At 38.0% G+C, this 20250-nt stretch overlaps 2 protein-coding genes and 1 long non-coding RNA gene across 7 annotated transcripts in view; 1 reads left to right on the forward strand and 2 right to left on the reverse strand.

Annotated features, from left to right (window-relative positions):
- LOC100889000 overlaps window positions 1–19990 on the reverse strand; it is a 34244-nt gene extending 14254 nt beyond the window's left edge. For 3 of the 4 annotated variants that reach the window (XR_004064013.1, XM_030984695.1, XM_030984697.1), the window contains exons 1-8: window positions 19510–19990; window positions 17546–17629; window positions 16077–16252; window positions 14859–15016; window positions 3935–4225; window positions 3212–3404; window positions 2736–2937; window positions 2212–2249 (exon numbers count right to left, since the gene is read on the reverse strand). Coding sequence is in view for 3 of the 4 variants with exons in the window: in XM_030984695.1 (XP_030840555.1) it covers window positions 2212–2249; window positions 2736–2937; window positions 3212–3404; window positions 3935–4225; window positions 14859–15016; window positions 16077–16252; window positions 17546–17629; window positions 19510–19678 (1311 nt within the window). In the remaining variant the exon portion in view is untranslated. The remainder of the gene's footprint in view (window positions 1–2211; window positions 2250–2735; window positions 2938–3211; window positions 3405–3934; window positions 4226–14858; window positions 15017–16076; window positions 16253–17545; window positions 17630–19509) is intronic. The other variant, XM_030984696.1, reaches the window with a different exon arrangement.
- Window positions 6302–9429, forward strand: LOC105439619 (V(D)J recombination-activating protein 1-like). The gene is made up of 6 exons (XM_011668800.2): window positions 6302–7187; window positions 7814–8082; window positions 8261–8470; window positions 8593–8629; window positions 9163–9239; window positions 9407–9429. The coding sequence occupies exons 1-5, from the start codon at window positions 6360–6362 to the stop codon at window positions 9199–9201; spliced, it is 1383 nt and encodes a 460-aa protein (XP_011667102.2). The 5' UTR covers window positions 6302–6359; the 3' UTR covers window positions 9202–9239; window positions 9407–9429.
- On the reverse strand, window positions 7200–14105 carry LOC105439620. 2 transcript variants are annotated; one of them, XR_004064014.1, is made up of 7 exons: window positions 13675–14105; window positions 12717–12812; window positions 12201–12271; window positions 10518–10659; window positions 9702–10007; window positions 8861–8918; window positions 7200–8055 (listed from the first exon to the last, which is right to left on the reverse strand). It is a non-coding gene; the product is annotated as an uncharacterized LOC105439620 (long non-coding RNA). The 2 variants fall into 2 exon arrangements; XR_004064015.1 differs by lacking the exon at window positions 12717–12812.
- Window positions 19991–20250: the final 260 nt, after the last annotated feature.

Below are 20250 nucleotides of genomic sequence, written 5' to 3' on the forward strand. Positions count from 1 at the left end.
TAGTCAATAATATAGATATATTGACTGCTTTGAGAGGCATACAATGATAGATCTAGTTGTTTCTATGCTCGAGGGGACCTCACAAGTGCTATGACCCCAAAACGTAGTCGCAGGGTCATGGCAGGTTGTGAGGTCCCCCAGAGCCCATAGAAACGACCATGTCTTGAATATTAAAAGCAGTCAATATATCGTTTATATACCGAAAAACAAGAAGATCTAACTTAACAAGATCGTAGTTTAGACGGGACATCCGACACTCTACATTGACAGTCGAGTATGTTGGACATGACAGCACAAAAGCAATTGGACGTGATGCAAAGAAGCCGGTAGCCCGCCGTGCCTGAGTAACTGTTAGTTTTGATTTCCTGTTCTTTTTATGATGTCAATATGGGACTTAAAGGTACCCATTAAGTGATCCTGGCATTTGTTGGTTTATCCATTTTTGCCTCTTTGGAAATAAAGTTCCCTAAAACCGAAGCGAGACTAGAATACAAATCATAGTCGACACTAGTCAATCGCCTAAATGTAGCGACTAGGGAAAATTCCTTTGCGTCTATGGTATCTTCGCTACACATCGCGCAGAGGAAATTAATAACACAGGTTAACCAAAGGGGATCGCGGCAAAATGCGTTACAGGCGGGTACAAAATGGATATAAACCGGGGCGACTGGGAAAAATTGAACGATGAATTTCTTAACAGGCATGGTTAAGGACATGACTACACTTTTAACCAATCAGAAGACACTTGTATTAGTAAAGATTCTTAAAATGAGGTATGTAAAACAATTTGAATGATGATAATGATTAAATTAGTTAGAACAACAAAAAAAAAAAAACACCAATAATAATAATAATAACTATACATATAATACTTGTTTGGAACAAGTATAGGTGGGCTGGTCAACTAAAATTTGAAAACAAAATAGAGCAAAAATAAGAGAGATACTGCTTAATTTTTTTTTGTTAAAACAATATCATGTAAATTCATTACGTGAACGAAATTCACCTTCTATAGTCATGACATGCAACTTAAGAAATTTCTGATATGTGCCCTTTATTCGTAATTTTACTCTGATGACGTCATCAAAATGAAAAATGGTTATTATCAAACTTATAGAGAATTATTTTAGCTACAACATATCAAAATTTGGACATGAAATTGACCAGACTGATATTGACCTTGATCATGATAAACATGAATGAGAAATACCTTTTGGTTATGAAGATATGATCATGAGTAAATTTTCAGAAAATTTCACAAAATGGCGCCTAGATGACGTCATATGTCAAGGTCAAGGTTGAAAACCTTACTGTGTTATGTCCATATGCCTATACATATGTGTGCTAAATTTCAAAGCATTTGAATGAACCATTACAAAGTTATCATGCTAAGAAAAAAGTGGGTCGAAATAAGAAAAATAAATAAATAATAAATAAATAATAAAGGCGATTTTAACAAAAATATAAGGTGGTTGTATTAGATACAGCCCACCTGACAGCAGTAATACCAATCGAAATCACAAAAGAATGCAGCCAATTGATGGAGGTTATTACTTTATTTGACGACACTCGCCATCTAATAAAAGATTTTATTACTTGAGAGAATGGTCGTTGGGGCTCTACGATCGTTCCACTTACTTACTCAACATCCTCTCTACCCGAAATCATCTCAAAATATGCATTTCCCAATTATCAAATTTATTTGTATTCAGGGGTGTGTAGAGGCCAGTTCCAAAATGGGGATTTAAGGAGCAAATGAGAAGGGGAAAATGGGGTCTTGGGTGTGTACCTGGCAGTCTATTTTGTACTTGTGGGAATGCAGAGGAGCTACATGTATTTGCTATGAAAAGTATAAACGCGAGAGAGGTAAGCAGTGGTGAAAGGACCCCCTTTGACAGTTTGGTTACAACTAGTCTTACGGCTGAAGACAGCAACCTCAACTCAACAGAGGAACCTGATATATTAGAAAGAAATGAAATGATAAAAATGTCTACACCATAATATTCATGCAGACTGACAAATAAGCATGCAGTCATTGGGCCATCCTTGCAAATGGCATGAAATACACTACACTTCTCTGTGGTGGAATGAAACATTAATGTAATTTTAATTTTCAATGTTAGTAATTCAAAAGTGAATTTTGGAACAACCATGCATGAATCTTTAATTAGGAACATAATTTTTTTTTTTGTCATGCAGGTTTTCACTCACATCCTTGTTTGTACTCGTGTCTGTACTCAGACCACTATCTGAAAATAAATATTCCGTCCAACAAATGCAAATCGAATGAATCAGGGGAGCTAGGGTATTGTTTTTAGTTCATTGTGGTTGTGCCATGGACCAGCATTGGTCCCTTTTTCACATGCAAAACTTTTGAAATATGAAGAAAAACATCACACAAGCCAATTGTTAATTCATGCATTTTAATTCAAGCAGCTGCTCCATTCTGGTTACTTGCAAAGTTGGAAATGGAATGTATTTGACAGAAATGCAATGCACAATTGACAGGAAAATGGCCTTCTCTATTTCATTGGTTGGGAAATTAGGACATTTTGAATAAATTTTGAATAAATTACCATAATTAATGTTGAGGCAAAATGTCGAAATTCTGTGTAAGCTATTTGTGTACATGTATCTCATTAAAGAATTAGTAGATATAACCTACATAATCAAAATTGAAATGGAAATTGAGAAATGTGGAAGAAGCATTTTGTGTCATGTTGCCAGATTCTTACCTCTATTGAAAGGAATGAGGTGGCTTCCATTCACTTTCTGTTTTAGAAGGGTATCGGTAAGAGGATTGCGCAGTATGTAGACACCTTTGCTCACATACTTCTCGATGATAAATGGTCCTGTCGTCCTGTGGGTTAGCTTGTCTCCTTGCCGGGTGTCTCTTCTCATGTTCTTCTTCAGAACCCAACTTCCTTCAGAGAAAACCTTTTAAGGATATATAAACACAACTCTCTTTATAAGTACTATAAACAGCCTTATATTGTGGATATTTTCGCGAGATCTGACTCGCCTGAATAACCACTTATTCAGCTTTCATTTTTTCTGATGTAAGAAAGTATGCATGACTTCCATTTATAGTATATGAACATGCAAAAATTTGAATATCTTGCCCTAAACATGTGATCAAGGACATTACGGATAGGTAAGAAAGATATGTATTCCAAATAGTTTTGGTGGGGTGTAGGAATAAAAAACTTGCCTTGCTGACATGATGCCTCTCATCATAATGCCTCTTTTGCTTTTGCTGGGCCGCCTTCACGTTGATCTTGGTATGATCCCTGATTTTATCGCTCATTGCCTGGACCTTGACAAAAACTTGTTCAACTTCCTCAGGGGAGGGCGCTGAGATAGTTGAGGAGCTGGTCACTACATCTATGGGGAGACGTGGTTCTCTGTGGAGGTAAAAAGTCGTTTATGACCAGTAGGTTAGTGCTTTACTTAAAGGAAACCAAAACCCAAGGAGAGAATCAATCTCATAGGAAAGAGTAAAATGAGAGGAGCAATTTTAAAAAGTTTTATCAAAATTGGTTATAAAATAAGAGAGTTATGGGAGTTTGAAAAGTCTTGTTGTACTTTCTATGGGGATCCTCAAATTGGCAAAACTGCTTCAAAATGGCTGATTTTGTGGACAACTCTCCATCCGTTTTGTACACAATTTTTCAGATTTCTTCCATTATTTTTCAAAGTGCGTCTTACCTCCTTCTGAGCTCAAAATATGTCATGGGAAAATATATTTCACACCACATTTGTCAAGGTCAGAAGGAGACAATCAGAGATATGAGGAATAAGGGGGAAAATCTGAAAATTTGTGTGGATTCAAGACGAGAGATATATTTTGTTGCAAAGGTTTCATGAAAAGATGTCAGCTACAAAACATACATGTACACTTAAACTTTAAAGCAATTTACAGCTGCTTCATCACCTGTTGAACATAAGTTGAAAGGGTGAGTAGCGCGTAGACCCTTGGGGGGATGTCCGGTATGCAAAGAGAATGGCATCAATCTTCTCATCCCAATCATTGCACTCTTCATTTGTCACCTTCTGTAGTGCACATATCAAAGTCTGGTTGAATCGTTCAACCAGCCCGTTTGTTTGGGGATGATAAGCACTGCTAACGCAGTGCCTTGTACCGCTGAACTTTAGAAGGGAAGTCACCAACTCGTTGTTAAATTCTCTCCCTTGATCCGTAATCAAACGATCAACAAATCCAAATCTGAAACAAATTTTTAAAATAGATTCATAAAAATTATATTTACGGTTTGGTACGGACAGAAATTTAAGATCTACAGCCATACTTTGGATAAGTTTAAATTGCAAGCCCAAAACGTTGGTGCAAATACCACAAAGCTGGATTTTCACACCACCAATTTTTATGCCCCCCACGTACGCGCACTGCACATTGACCGTGTGATGATTAAGACTGTCCAAGATTGGCCGCTGAGGGCGACATTTGTTTACATTTCAAGTTCATTTCGCGGGCGCGGGAAACTCAAAGTTCATTTGAAAGGGGGTAGGGTAAACAAACTTTTGGACAAGTTTAGACCTGTGATTTGACCAATGAGATGTCAGATCAACAATACAAAACGTATACGTCATGTTAATCATATGAGGTCATAGAATTTTCTTGGAATCCCCGCGTACGTTGACGATCATTGTTACGTACGGCGGGGGTGAGCTTTTACACTATAGTTTTTCATCATTTTATCAACAAACTTTTTATAGTATTATCACAAAAAGTCAAGAGTTTTAAAGGGCTGGTGGCATTCTGTTTTAAGTTGTCAAAGTGTTCTTCCTAATCCCTTTTTTGGTCTCTATGCTTCCTACTTTTTTTATCTGTCAATAACTCTCATCTTATCATCGGCCTCACTTAACCCCTTTCACACCATCACTGTGGCCCCACCCTTACCAAAGAAAACTGCTTAATAAGCCTTCGATAAGCCTTCGCTAAGCCTTCACAAAGCCTTCAAAGACTTCATAAGCCTTCGAAGGCTTGTTTTAGTCTTCGACTGCTTATTAGTTTGCGAGAGCTAAGCCTTCAAAGACTTTCATATAAGCAGTCCAAAAATGTTGACTGCTTATTAAGCAGTCAGTAGAAAATAAGCCTTCAAGATAAGCAGTCGCTGAAAATAAGCCTTCAAAGATAAGCAGTCACTTTTAAAGAAGACCGCGAAGGCCTTCATTTTCCAAATGTGTGCTGCCATCTAGTGGTAGAAGGCGAATAGGCCAACCGGTAATTTTCAAATTCAAATCTTCACTGAGACTCTGAGCTGAGCTGAACGGCGCATATTTCAATCATTACTTTGCAATTTTGCCAGATTTGTCTTCCTGTAAATCCCACAGTATAGGGAATAAGGGGTAGATTATTTACACCAGGAAAGAAGAATTTTGAGAGTATTCTAGAGCAAGAATTTAACAAAATGAGAAAGGATCGAATTTTGTTACCAAGATTACAGTCCCACACAAGCACTCTTGTGTTGGAGAAATACGATCAACTTTGCTTTGCACTGGACTGCTAGCTGCTGGAGCTACTTTAAACATCTTCATTTTGTCCAGAAGGTGAGTAATACAATTACACAATACGAAATTGAGGTTGCTTTCTGTACAGATTAGGAAATTGCATGGTCATTGATTTTGTAAATACTTGTTCACAAATATATTTGAGCAAATTAGCGCAGCTGCAGTTGATGACGGAAGGTTTAGGTAATATAGGCAGTCGAAGGTTTGTACCCAGTGGACAACGCTCGAAGGTTTACGGGATAAGCAGTCGACAACGAAGGTTTAGGTGATTCAACGACGAAGGTATAAGCAGTCAATGATGAAGGCTTAGCTAATTTGCATATTAACTTGGCTGTGGGAAGGCCTACGGACTGCTTATAAGCCTTCGAAGGCTTAGGAAGGTTTAAACACGACTGCTTATATAGAGCTTCATTATAAGCAGTCGACTGCTAATTTAGAGCTTCATTATAAGCAGTCGACTGCTTATTTAGAGCTTCATTATAAGCAGTCGACTGCTTATTTAGAGCTTCATTATAAGCAGTCGAAGCTAATTTGCATATTAACTTGGCTGTGGGAAGGCCTATCGACTGCTTACAAGCCTTCGAAGGCTTGCAGCAATACATTGACATGCATGTTGCAAATGAAGGCTTGCGACTGCTTATATCGACTGCTTGTGACTGCTTATGCGACTGCTTAGCGAAGGCCTTCAGTTCGGTAAGGGCACCCCTTTAATGTCGTGTAAGCACAGGCTTGGGAGTCAAGGTGGGGAGGGGGGAGGGGGATTGGAGGGGGGTGGGGGGTTGGATGAGCATTTGGCCCATTTGGCAAAGCTTTGTAGGCTTTGCGGCCAAATGCTCACCAAACACCCTGCATCATTTGACATAGCTGATTATCTTGTTTTAATAAGTAAGTTTGTTTCAGTAGAGAATGATGAGCCCGACATCCATCCTAAGGCATTTTGCAAGGGGTGCTACACTGGGATGAAATCGCCCAGAAACAAAAAATGGGTGCCAACAGCTATCTGGGCACCACACAGACGAAGTCAAACCTGTGTGGTGTGTTCCCATTCTAAAAAAATGTCAGTTGGAGGGCGCCCTTCTAAGAAAAAAAGCACAGGTCGTCCCAGGATAGACCGATCACTTCATGCCACCCTCGACTCCTTGAAAGCTAATTCAAGGGTGCCCGACATTGCAATTGATGATGAAGTTTTGTTTAAAGAGAGGTTTTGGGTACCCAATGACAGTCAATTTTGTTGTAGAGTATGTGAATGTGTCTTTGTTTGTCCCGTTTCAACACCATGTCAACATTTGTTTTGTATGTCTTGTGTACAAAACTTGTTTGGGTCCGATTCTCGTGTAAATATTTCATGCCCCACCTGCCATTCACACGTACATTTCCAGTCACTAACTCCAGCACCCACATACTTCCATAACATTCTTAAAAAATCAGACATATCATGCAAGCAATGCAACACAAACCTCACATATGACATAGCCACACATCACAGCCATCCTTCACACCATCCAACAATCACACATACTGATCACAAACAAACCACTGACAACCTCATAAGCCAACTCACCCCTCAGCAAAAGGAGGAAATTGGTACCGTACTACTCCGAGAAAAATTACGTACTTCTAATGATGGTGCTACTGCTGTATTTAGAACAAAAGGACAAGTAAGTCGCATCTTTTTTTCCTTTTTTTTTCAAATATCTTTCATACTTACAATCTGCTGGTATTAACATTACATGTATCCAAGATAAAACAAAAATGAATAGATTTAAGGGAGCTAATCATCAAATGAACTGTATTAAATTTTTATGCAGGTTTGCCATCATGTTAAACTTTCACAGTTAACAAAGGTTATATAAACATGGTAAGTTTCACAACTGTCCTGTAAGGATAAATTGTTAAGCTACTAAATTTGTCCTATGGTCAAATGCAATTATAATATAAGGTTAAAGGGACAACTTCTCACAAAGGGAACTGTATTTAAGATTAAAGAACACAATACATGGCAGTACAGAAATTATACTCGTAATATATCATTTTAATCAAGTCTTGCTCTAATTTAGTTGATATCATGAAGGGGAAAAAATAATTTGCTGATCTTTGTCGACATTTAAATGATTTCATTTCATATTTTGTTTTTGTGCCATGTGGAATACCCCTTCCAAAACTTTCCTGTTCTATTTGTTCCCCATCATGAAAACTGGGTCATGATCTCTACAACAAATGTTGTACTATAATATTAAGATAATCATTTTAACTTTTTTTCCTGCATTTCTTCACATATGAAAAGCCCCTGGTTACGAAACTGATAACTAAGCCCAGAATAAGCTCTGCAGACAGCACTCCATCAACAAGGCGGAGAAGAAGCATGCAACTTGCTGCCATCCGGGATGAGATCTCCCACTCACCAGACGTCCAGTTTAGGCACGAAGTCTCCAGGGCTCACAAGGCAGGGGCTCTGGATGACCCATCCTCCAGCGTCAAAATCAACGACATAGACATGGTCAACATGAGGTCCATGCTTCGGCTAAGCTGGAAGATGACAAGAAAACTAAAATCGTAAGGAACACATTTTTGGCAGTGGTACTAGTAGTCTATGAACTTTTATCATTTAACATTCTTATTAAATATCAGTTTGTGACAACATTAATTCTTTTTAAGAACTTTACATTTTGCGGGGAAGAGGGGAAACACCAAGAAGTCAAGCAGTTAATAATTTTGTTATTCTTTTTTTCAGATGGCTTAAGGAACACAACATTGCTTCCGATTGTGAAAAGAAGGTGCGGGCCCAAGAGTCGAAATTGATCGGGGACAACCTGGAGGGGGAATGGGTTCCCCTCCAATTCCATAACGAGGAGAGGAAGGAGACGGAGATTATCAAGACTCCACTTGTCAAAGTTTCCTCATTGGAGAGGAAGGTCATGTCCCTCCTGGACGAATACGAGAAGTAAGTCACTATACCCACTAATATTTTTATTACTATCTGCAATATTACTCCATAAAATATACATTGCTTGTTCGGATAGTAACAGCAAATCTAACATTCATTTTCCCATCTCTTCTCCACAGGCTGAACCTTCTATCCTTTGACGACACAGGAGGGGAGGTATGGTTAAAGGTTGGCGGTGACAAGGGAGGTTCCTCCTTCAAAATGATGATGCAAATCGCCAATGTGTCCAAGCCCAACAGTGTCCAGAACACAACAATCGTCCTGATGTTTGATGCTGTAGATAATATATTTAATTTACAGCTGGCTCTTCAGGGGTTTTCGGCCGAGATAGAACATCTCACAACTACAACATGGAGGTACAGTTGTCTTTGTCTAATATTTACATACCTTATATATTTGAAGATAATGATTGATAGTATCCTGCAGGCAGAGGCTTTCTAAAATCCTGTAGAAAATGATATAAAAAAAATTATAATATAATTATATACATGTAGATGAAAAAGATAAATAAGTATATAAATACCATAATGGAAAGTAACAGATAAAATGGTACGAGGATAAACAACAAGAAAACAATGCATTAGTGCAATTCAAAACATATAAGGCCTCAATAATATGAAATGGTACATAATTCATGAACAGCTGGCACAAGTTTAATTCAAGTCAACAATTCCTCTCTTCTTCCTCAGAGGCAGACCACTGCGAGCATTCCACTTTGGAGACTATGAGTACCTCTCCAAAATCTATGGCTTAACAGGTCCAAATGGTAAGTGCAATTTTAGAAGGAACAAAACTTATTTTTGCATGATTTGATATGGGAAGGGAAAATCATTAAATAAATGACTTTAATACTACCTTTATCATGATGTTCCCCCATTATCCCACATCAGGACAAAATTTAATGTATATTCATCCCCCTCCCCCTCTATCAAGGTCGTCACTGCTGCCTCTACTGTCTTGTCAGCAAGCAGGACATGATGAAGCCAGCAACTGAAAGAGGGGAGAGACAGAGTAGGACTCTAGCAACTCTTGAGGAACACCTCCACCAGTTCCAGCACTCTGGCTCCAAAAGTGCAAAGGACCACTTCAACGTAGTGCGGCAGCCCCTTGTTACAATCCCCATCGATCAGGTATGACAAAAGTTGTAATAAAAATCTAATTTCTACATATGACCATTTTTTCCTTTCAACATTCAATCAACATGCATGCAATTGATTCATTCATTTACTCTTTCTTTTCTTGCAGGTATGCCCCCCTGGCCTACACATCAGTCTCGGGTTGTTTTTGAAGCACTTTAACAGTATGGAGAAGGCATGCCACCAGCTAGACATCCAGACTGTGGCGTACCTCGCTCCCCAGGACGCCCCAAGCAACCTATCGAAGAACATGATCAACATGGTGGAGCGACATCGACTGGAGGCTATGCTGGCAGAGAAGGAAGAGGAGCGCAAGGATTTGATGGAGCAGCTATCATGCTTCATTCTCCTTTATCCTGAGGAAGCTGCTTCTCAACCGGTCCAACTTCTCCAAGAATCTGTCAAGGAAAAGGATTCCGAGATAAATGATGTGGTGCGTATTGATTTCTTTTTATACACTGTATAATACATGTATTCAATAAAACTAACAGCTTATCCTCTCCCCTATTAAATCCAATTTGCTTGTATAGCTGATATCATTATAAAGTCTGAGGTTTCTCTTTGTCTTACCAATACAGAAAGTTGACCTGAACAAGTCATCAAAGGTTTCCGTAGCCAGTGGGATGATAGCAGCCAGTTTGGATCAAGCCTTGCAAGATATGCATGTGCAGAGACAGGCATATCACGGAAAGAGTTTTATAGGCAACCACGTTCACAAGTGCCTCAAAGTGAGTATAGTAGAGCCTCTTTTACTACAACTACAAGTGCATGGCACCAAATGTGCAAGTTGAAAATAACATGTGAAAAATTTAATTTTTTCTTCCTCACAGAATAATGGCCATAACTCTATTCTAATTGATATCATATCTTCATGTATCCTTACAGCCTGACAACATCATCAGACTTACGACAAGAGTAGCTGATACAATGAAACAGCTGTGTCCAGACAGTGAGCCACTCATCAGGGAAGCAGAACGGGTTGCAGCTACGTACCGCAATCTTTTCACTCTCTTTGGTCGCTGTCATGTTGCCATCAACACATGTGGGTTTCTGAAGGACGACAAAATAAATGAACTAGGTAGATAAAGGTCTTAAAAAACTTGAATAAATTCATATTAAAAAATTAAAAGTAAACAATTATGCTTTTTACTCATGAGGCACTTTATAAATTGGTACTTGATAAAAGGGAAGGGTATTTTAGGTATTATCCCCCCCCCCCCTCTGTCAATGCATACACTCCCTTGATCTGTCATGCACAACCAAATAAACTTGTACCTAATATGCTAAGATTTATTCATCATCAGAATCTTTAAGCCAAGAATGTAGAACAGAAAATGTGCATTTATAAACCCATACTCATTATTTTCTTTTCTACAGAGAGTAACATCAAGGACTACCTGCACTTCTTTAGAACCAATTTCCCCACCGAATCAGTGCCCCCCAAAATGCACCTCCTCGAGGAACACATTGTGCCATGGCTTCGAAGATGGCGAGCAACGATGGGAACGATGGGGGAACAAGGAGGGGAGAGTGTACATGCGCAGATAAACAATATCAAGAGGGACCTGCGAGGTTATAACAATGACCTGGACCTGCTCTTGAGGAGTGTCAGAGGCCAATGGCTGGCCAGTAACCCCCAGACATACAAACTATACATGTAATTCACCTTTACAGGTACTGGTCAAGAGTACTGGTCAAGAATGAAAGTGATCTCCTTTGAGAGCTATCATTTAATTCCACCTGAAAGAACATTCCATTTCCAGTGTATGTGGTTAGTAATTCACCATAAATGCATTGAATTTTTGTATGTTTTGAGATTATAATAGAGATTTTTATCGTTAGTCATAGCAAAAAATTCAACAATTGAAATAGGTCCCACATACCCATATTAAAGGAATTGTTTAACAATGTTAAATCTGAGATGCACGGCCCTACGTGTTATCAGTGTCTGTGATATGGTGTTATATTGAAGCCCTAAAATAATTGCACTTCAAAATGATCATGAAGTGCCTCAAAAGAGTAAACACCTTTGAGTGAACGGTTTTACCATACTCGTTTTCCCCAATAGACTGTAGTGTTATGAAAACTGTTTGGCAAACACAAAATTTGATTTCCATTTTCAATCATAAATATCGTGATAATCAGACAGGAGACCGGCTTGTAAAAGTCATGGAGTTCCTGACTGACCTAAAGGTTTATAATTATCATTGCAGCATGAGCTAAATCAAGGATTTTTTTAAAGGCCGTCACCACTACTGGGCCAGAAGGGATTAGACCACACAGAGAGCCGTCGAGGTCACTGTGACAGGTGGCTATCTCATTAACTCAGCTCTCATTTAACATAAGAAAAAGAGGATCATGGGGGACCAACAGGCACCGATTGGGGAAGTTTTCTATATAGAGGGAGCAAATAGCTACAAGTATGGCAGTGTGCCTTTAAAGGATCTAAGACAAAGTTACCGGATCTCTTTGAGTATTTAATTTTATTTAGACTATTCTGAATTTACATACACCATGGTTTCACTATCTGGCAGATTGATAAGTATGATTTCAGGGAATTTTTTTTTAATCTTTAAAAGCAACTGCAATACCTTGAAGGCCAGCTTGAGGCATTCCAGCAGGACCAGCCTGTAAATCGCTTGGTCGCATCGATCTTTTATTCCTGTGCAGAAATGATAAAGATTATCAAGTACATTAACAACCGGACTCTGAAAATCAAAGGAGTAATAATGATCCCGTACTTTGGTACGATGAAATGTTAATTCGGTGTATTAAAACAAAAAATGTTATCTAGGTTGATTAGCAGGCACTGCTTGTTCTAATGTATATTTAAAGAAGATGAATTGAAATAATGAAGAAATATTATGGTATTATATATTATTTATATGTGACTGAATAAGATATAATTTGTAATTTTGACTCCTGTTTTGTGTATTCTAGTCTTCATGTTTGTGATTATACCGTCTTATATATTTGTATTCTGTTGACTTGCATTCATTGACTGTACTCTTCAATATTGATCTTGTTTCACAGATTGAAATAAAAAGTATTTAAAAACAATAATAATCTAATAATGATCATTATTTTTATTAACTGAGATAACAAACCTGCTAACTTATGAAGAAATGTCTGTCAGAGTGTTGTCTGCGAACGATTGGATGATGCTTGAGCCCGAGGTTGACTGCGGCTTTGCCTTGTTTCGACTTAATTTCGAGTTGTGGAAAAACAAATTATTAACATTTTCATTCACAGCCACAAAAAGGGGTCACCACCGAAAAGATGGCTATTATGGGTTTCCTGTTTCATTTTTAAAATCTACTGTAACTAGGCCACAACCCAAAATTCCAAATCATTTTAAATCTGTCGATATCTGTCGATATCTGTCGGTATACTAATATTTATATAAATTGTTAAGTTTTCTTTTTTTCAATAAAATTATTAGAATCCCTTGGTACTAAGTCTGATCATGGGCAATTTCTTTGTTAACAATCATGGCAACCCTATTACTACACTTATGAATGATAGGAAATGTATAGTTCGTCATTTCGTGGATACAAGAAAATGGGGCTGCACCAGCTAGCCCCCAAAAAGATCATATCAAAGCCAGGCTTCTACAAATGTACAGAAACCAGCTGTTGGCCTTTCTGAAGGCATTTTAATATAAATCGGGATATAATCAGTAATATTCATATTCATAACAAAAATTACTGTGTAGCACTGTAGCAGGTCCCGCCATCCGCCTTATATACGTGTTTACTATACTGGCACCGGATCCGGAATGGGTACTGTTGCTCCACATACACCTGCTATACACACGTAATGGAACCCCATTCCAATACACCTGCTGCTACAATGCTACTGCCTAGCTACAGTACTACGGCCTAGCTACAGTACTGTATACAGTGGCTATGCACGGAATGCGAAAACGTTTGAAAACTTCGATACAAAAATATGAATTAAGGCTAATCAGGGGCTAATCAGAGTTGATAAAAATAAACATATATTACATTGATACACATGTTTATATGTAAATAAAACAGTAAATAAAGTATATTTGTATTTTACCTTCATGATTTAACATGGATTTCCAGCGGTGGTAGCTACCAGTAATAAAAAGTAGGATTTCTATCGTTACGTATGAAATGACGTCATGGGTCAGTCTCTTTCGAAGTCATTCATTCCCTAAATGCAAAAAACTGTTTCTTTGTTGCCATGGTTATTTTAAAAAGGGCTATTTTACCAAAAATTTTATTTATGTAATTAATGAAAAATAAGGGTATTTATAGTTGCCAAAACAAAGTATTAAAATACAAAAGTTTGTTTTCCCCATAGTGGGAATTGGGAATCGAGAGCATCTGATTGCGAGTCACGTGGTTGCAACATTGATTTGGATGAGGGCGGCGTGGGAACATCCGTTCAAAATAGGCAATAAATGAGTCATCTTTGATAATATTATGTAAACAAATGCGCGCATTTGCGCATGCGCGTCTACCAGCTGGCGCGCTCGTGCGTAGGAGCTAATTATATGCTGCGCACACACGTGCCCCGCCAATGAAGGTGGAACCAGAGGCATTGTTTTTTCGGTCTGTCCGTTAATTCGTCCATCCCACTTTCCTATTATTGCGATATATCAAGAACCACTCGAGATATAAACTTCAAACTTGATGATAGTATGTATCCCCATAGGAAGACTATCTGATTAGATTTTTCAAATATATAAAGATAGGTCAAAGGTCAACGGTCACAGTGGGCAACTTATGAAATTCCAGGTATTGGCCTTGGTAACAAGATCTGATTTTTTAAGTAACAAGGTCAAAGGTCACAGAGGACATGCAGAGGCATATAGGAGATGCAGTCACATTGGCTTGTTATTTACTATTTCGGTTGTGGGATCAGGGATTATGCTAGAAAAGGTTGAACATGTATCTGCAAAAATAATCATCATATATGGGATGAATAATTCTGTGACAAAGTGACATAATATGCAGACTAATCTAAAATGTTCAGAATTGATTAATGTCAAATAAAATGGCACTTATGCATGGGGCAAATAATCACAATTAACAAAAATTCCAGTCTGCAGATAAGTGAAAATCCAGAACTTAAAAGTACATGTAGATAAATATTGATCTAATTCTGATCAAGCACACAAATCTCCCAATCGCCCTGGATATTTCATAATTTGCTATAATAACAGATATTTTGTTCATAACTCATTATAAAAAAAACCCCAGAAATCTTAGGTTTACCTAAGCATCACTTGATGCAGAAACTGGGCAATTGTCTTCGCTTCCTTGTTCGGGATTGGCGCTGCCTCAGCCCACTTCGAAAAGTAGTCTGTTAAAGTCACTATGTACTTATGACCTCTTCCAGTCTCCTTTAGCGGTCCTATTAAGTCCACTCCAATCTATATGAATTTACAGTACGAGGGAAAAGTATCATTAAAGAATGCACAATTACCATTAATTACTGGACTCAACCACCATTTTATATATTAATTTTAAGAAAATTGCAAATTAATTTTCTTTCCCATTTTTTATTATAATTTTTCATATTTGTTTATTGGGAGGGGCTAGTTGACTTTCATCTGAAGTCATGCACCAATCATGGACCTACCATTAGACATTCGTATAGAAATTCATGCACAGCTCTCCCTTAACACTTCCTTAAACATTCTATTTATAATGTTTCTCCACTTTGAGGTACATGCCATTAATTGTCTTAAAAAATGAAAGATAGTGATTTGCAAACCCACAAAAATCAAAGCCCAATGAAACAAGTCCAATATGACTTTAACAGACAAGTTATAACAGTACCATACCTCACCTATCATCTTTTGTCAAAACTTTCAATTTAAGAGAGAAAACAAGGACGTTAAGATCAATTTTTAAAGTAAAGCGAGTCCATAAAATAATCAGTGTAGGATTTCAATAGCAGCAAGGGTGGTAAAATTACTCAACAAGAGGTAATCTGAAGGAACAGGATGTAACATTATTATTTGTTTTTACCAAAATAAGAGGCCGACTGAAATTATATTTTGTGATCATATCCAAATTCCATGCCAACTCTGAGAATTGGTACTGTTTTGCAAATGAGGGCTACTACATGTACCTTTAAAACAAGTATGAAATATCATTTTGTCTTAGAAAGGGGCAAATAAAAGATTAGTTATGGCTTATGCATTTTTCATGTTGTACACAAAACCATAAATTTTTCATTTTTTGACAGACATGAGGTCATGTGACTTTACAGCACTACATCTGATTTCCATAAACTTGGTGATAAAAGATGCGTGGGACTCAAATGAAAAACAGTTATGAAAGCATGAAGAATTTTGTTTTCATGTGCTACAGGGGGGGGGGGGGGTAGTCCTTTTAATGTTTTAAAACTGACTTCATTATAGGGTCAAAATTCTCATCACATTTAGGATTTGGACAGAATTTTTTTTTCTCCACATCATCACATACCTGATCCCACACACCAGTCACTGGAATTGGATGCAGAGGCTGCTTGTGCTTTATGGAGGGTGCTGCCTTTTGGCATGGGACACAGCATTTGATGTACTGGGCAACATCATGTGAGATCCCCGGCCAGTAAAATCGTTGCAGAACGACATGCCTCGTTCTGTCCCTTCCTAGATGCCCTACAGAGGAGGAAACCCCAAACACTTGATTTGCATACAATTAGAGCACACATTTTGCAATGGTCATTGGCATAATGATAATACATGAAGAATCATACTTGTATTGTGCACGCTTCTAAATCAATCTCTTTTCCCCCTCAACCTTGCTTGGGTGAAAGTAAAGGAGGGAGGAACATTCATAAGATTTACATTGTCACTCATTGACAAACAATTGATCAATTATCAGAAAATAATGTTTGCCCTGAGGGCATGTAGTACATCCATCACAAGTGCAAAATTTCTATGGCCTTTAGTATTCAATCTCTGAGATCATGGGAGACCCAACCCCAGTGTAATTACGTCAAAGTAGGTTCTAAAGACCTTCAACTTGCACTATTAAAGACTATGCAGCGAGAGGCTAAGTGAGTACTCTGTGGTACCTATCCCTGAGTAGTAGTGTGGAGCGAACGTATGCATGTGCGAGAAAATGCCTAAGTTCTGTACGTGGTTATCGTGTAATACTGATACACGTGTGCTAATGGTATGTGAATGAGTAGCGACAAGCCTATGATGGAAGAGAGATTATTCAGAATAAACAATTAGACAGAGTATCAGAATACAGAATATTACCAGTATTTCTTGACTTGTTCCTATTTAATCTTCAAGAAGCTGAATGCATCATGAGGAACATCTTGGTAATTTCTGTCGGGTTTTCTTGAGCACACTAAGACGAATGGCTCCTAATTATTTTGTAACATGGGCGCATGGTGTCTGATTGAATGGTATTATACTAGACACGCATTACTATTAGCCAATCAGCGGCAATCCTTTCCGCCCATTTTCTATGCATAATTAACTCTCTTGCAGTCTCGTATTGTTACGTCACAAGGAAAGACAATTCATATTGTGACGTAGTTTTCCATTTAGATTGGGATCAATTGGAGAAACCTCAGTTGATCCAGGGGTCATGTCCCTATATCATGTGGTGGCAGCAATTTCTATTGAGACTCATTTGTTGAGAAGGTGTTTTGCGTCCCGCGCCACAATAAATTCCTTCATCAAGAACCATGAACGATAGGCAATTTATGAAAATTACAGAACACAACATATGGGAGAGCAGCTCGCAAATGACGTCAAAAAATTAAAACTTTAAAAATTCATAACTTCGCTATCCTTTGATGGATTTACGTCAAACTTCACTAATGTTTCTCTCGTTCTTGTGCTTTTATTAAAGCCAACTTAATTTCAGCATGGACTTCCCCTTTAAAGAGTAAAAATCATTCATGAAAAACTTTCATCTCGGCAGTATCTTACCTCCAGAGTTGACATGCAACTCGGCCAGGATTTTCTTTTGTTCTTCTTTTCTTGGGATTACCCGTCTTTCTTCACATCCTCGCCCTTGAATTGAATTAAATTTAAGTAATTACAGTAAAGTTACATCAGTCTGAAAATATATGCCCAGGAAAACAATGTAACTAATATCCAACAAACAGTTAATTCAGACCCTAGTCCCTAGACATAAAACTTAATCAATCTAGAGTCCAGATATAGATCTACATGCAATTGTAGATCCAGATCTGTAGGAAAAGTTAGAGATAAGGGAGCCAGTTAAGTTCAGCCACTTAAGCATTTTTCAAAGATTTTTCTTGAATAAACAACAAAAAAAGTGTGATTTTGGTACCCCGTACTAAAAATTGATACAAATACTTCCTTAATATTAAGATAGGCAAATATGGTAAAAGTATTTCCATGGCAACAGGAAAAATAGAAAAAGCTTAAATGGAGCCAGTCGTCGGCCGCCTGGGTCTCGTCTTCAGCCACCTTATCAATCTTCTTTCTAATGTCTTTTAATAAACTTTATATGGCCTAATTCTCAATCAATATCATAAGGTACATGTAGGCTACGTCAATAGTTATTACAACTTTATGCTTCACGAGAGGATTTCTTAAGAAAGAATTTTTACTGTAACTCTCATTGTGTTAGATCGGATGCTCGATCTGCATGTGAACGAAAACAAGGAAACACAAAGCATAGCATCCCCCTCGCAAGATACAAATGGCCTATGTATAGTCTGAACAAGTTTATACCTCCATTAGACTTATTACTAGGGAATGAAATTACTAACATCTGGGGACTGAATAAACAGAATGTTTACTACTTTATGGAATGAAATTACTAACATCTGGGAACTGAATAAACAGAATGTTTACTACTTTATTGAATGGCATGAAACTGATCAAATATAGCCTAGATCTAGTCTGACATTGTCCGGAATGCCTAAATCTACTTGAGACTTCTAGTTTTAAACAATGAACGTTAGACTTAACTTAAGAGTTAAGGATTTCAAATAAAATGATTTTCAAGTGCAAAATAGACACCCATTATTATGGTGGCTTCTAAGGGACACGCAAACGCAAAATTTGACGTATAGATCTAGGTCTACCTATGCAACAAAAAAGTGGATCGTCAAAGACGTGAAAATCCACAAATTTGACGTATAGATCTACCTAGGCCTATAGTCTATGCAACAAAATTTGACGTGTACCTAGATCTATGCAACAAAAAAAAGTGGATGTTCACGTCAAAGACGTGAAAATCCACAAATTTGTTGCTAGGCAATTTTTTTCGTTTTTCTGTGCTCAATGGCCCTGAAGGGACACGCAGACATAAAAATCTGCGTCCGATATTCATGTCTGCGTCTCCCGGACACGCAGACGTGAAATTGGACGCAGATTTTCTTCTTCTTCACGTCTTGGACGTAAAAAGACAATAAAACCCTTGCATAGATATAGTCTAGACCTAGGCTACGTCAATTTTGTGGATTTTCTCGTCTTTGACGTGAAAATCCACTTTTTTGTTGCATAGATCTCTAGATCTAGACCTAGATCTAGTCTAGGTAGCCTATACGTCAAATTTTGCGTTTGCGTATCCCTTAGAAGCCACCATACATTATGAAGCCAGGCATAAGCATATTATCATAGAGGTCCAAGTTAAACGTTAGATCTACTAGATTCCTCTAGACCTAGATCTAGTCTAGATCTAACGTTCTATGACTAGGCCTAGACCTAGGTCTAGGCCTAGACCTAGACCTATACCCATTTGACTGAGTTCGGTTACAACTCCGAGGTCGATCTATCGATAGGTTGACCTCGTAGATCTAGTCATACACAGTCATAGTCGCACTCGTACTCAGTTATGTGATATCAAGATATAGATCTAGAGGTCTAGGGTATAATTACCTAAGAATTTTTTTTCAGAAACACAATGCATAACTTACCTGTATAAACTAATTCTGTGAGCCCATCAATCGAACTCAGCTTGAAGGTGGCTGCTTTCTTCCGCAGCCCCCTCTTCTTGTTGACGCTCATCCCTAATTCCGGATAAGTTCCATCCGCAAGAAATCTTGCGATGTTGGTACATTCCTCTACAAATTGATTATCTGCCATTTTTATGACTGTCGAAATTCCGAGTATGCACGTGCACGTGCGTGGTTATTTATTCATTTATTTTTCGTACCGCGCTTCCGTACGAGGTTATAAACCTTATCATTAAGTAATATTTAAAAAAAAATAATATTGGTTTTCATTCCAACAATAAATACAAAAGTATCAAGATAAAGCTAAAATTTATTTTTACCATGTTTATTCGACACAAGTAATAAAAATATACGCGATTATATAAGCAGAAACGTTCGGCCAATGTAGGATAAGAACGGCGGCTTTCGAACGTATCTGCGAACGAGTCGATCCAGTAGATTCGTTCCGCGGAACCCGGAACAAATCGCCTACCACACCGGCCGAAGCTCTACCGTGTCTTCAGCTCACTCGCCTGTATGATGCAGCTCACACAAGGGATAACGAATCACCACACGAAAACTAGCCTGTCCACATTTCTGTTTGGACTCGGAGGAAAATTCTGTCATCTTTAGTTTTAAAAACAACATTGTTACTGGGTCTAACTCAGTTCACAAGCACTTCAACCGTGCCTCGTAATAAAATGAAAGTATTTTTTAACACTG

This window comes from Strongylocentrotus purpuratus, unplaced genomic scaffold, assembly GCF_000002235.5.
Source record: "Strongylocentrotus purpuratus isolate Spur 01 unplaced genomic scaffold, Spur_5.0 spur5_scaffold_14, whole genome shotgun sequence".
NCBI classification, from domain to species: Eukaryota; Metazoa; Echinodermata; class Echinoidea; order Camarodonta; family Strongylocentrotidae; genus Strongylocentrotus; species Strongylocentrotus purpuratus.

Bases quoted from the DNA above. Each gene is read 5' to 3' on its own strand.
- LOC105439619 (XM_011668800.2), top strand. From the start codon at position 6,360: ATGCTCACCAAACACCCTGCATCATTTGACATAGCTGATTATCTTGTT. The intron at 7,188-7,813 runs GTAAGTCGCATC...ACATATGAAAAG, and splicing joins TATTTAGAACAAAAGGACAA to CCCCTGGTTACGAAACTGAT. The intron at 8,083-8,260 runs GTAAGGAACACA...TCTTTTTTTCAG, and splicing joins ATGACAAGAAAACTAAAATC to ATGGCTTAAGGAACACAACA.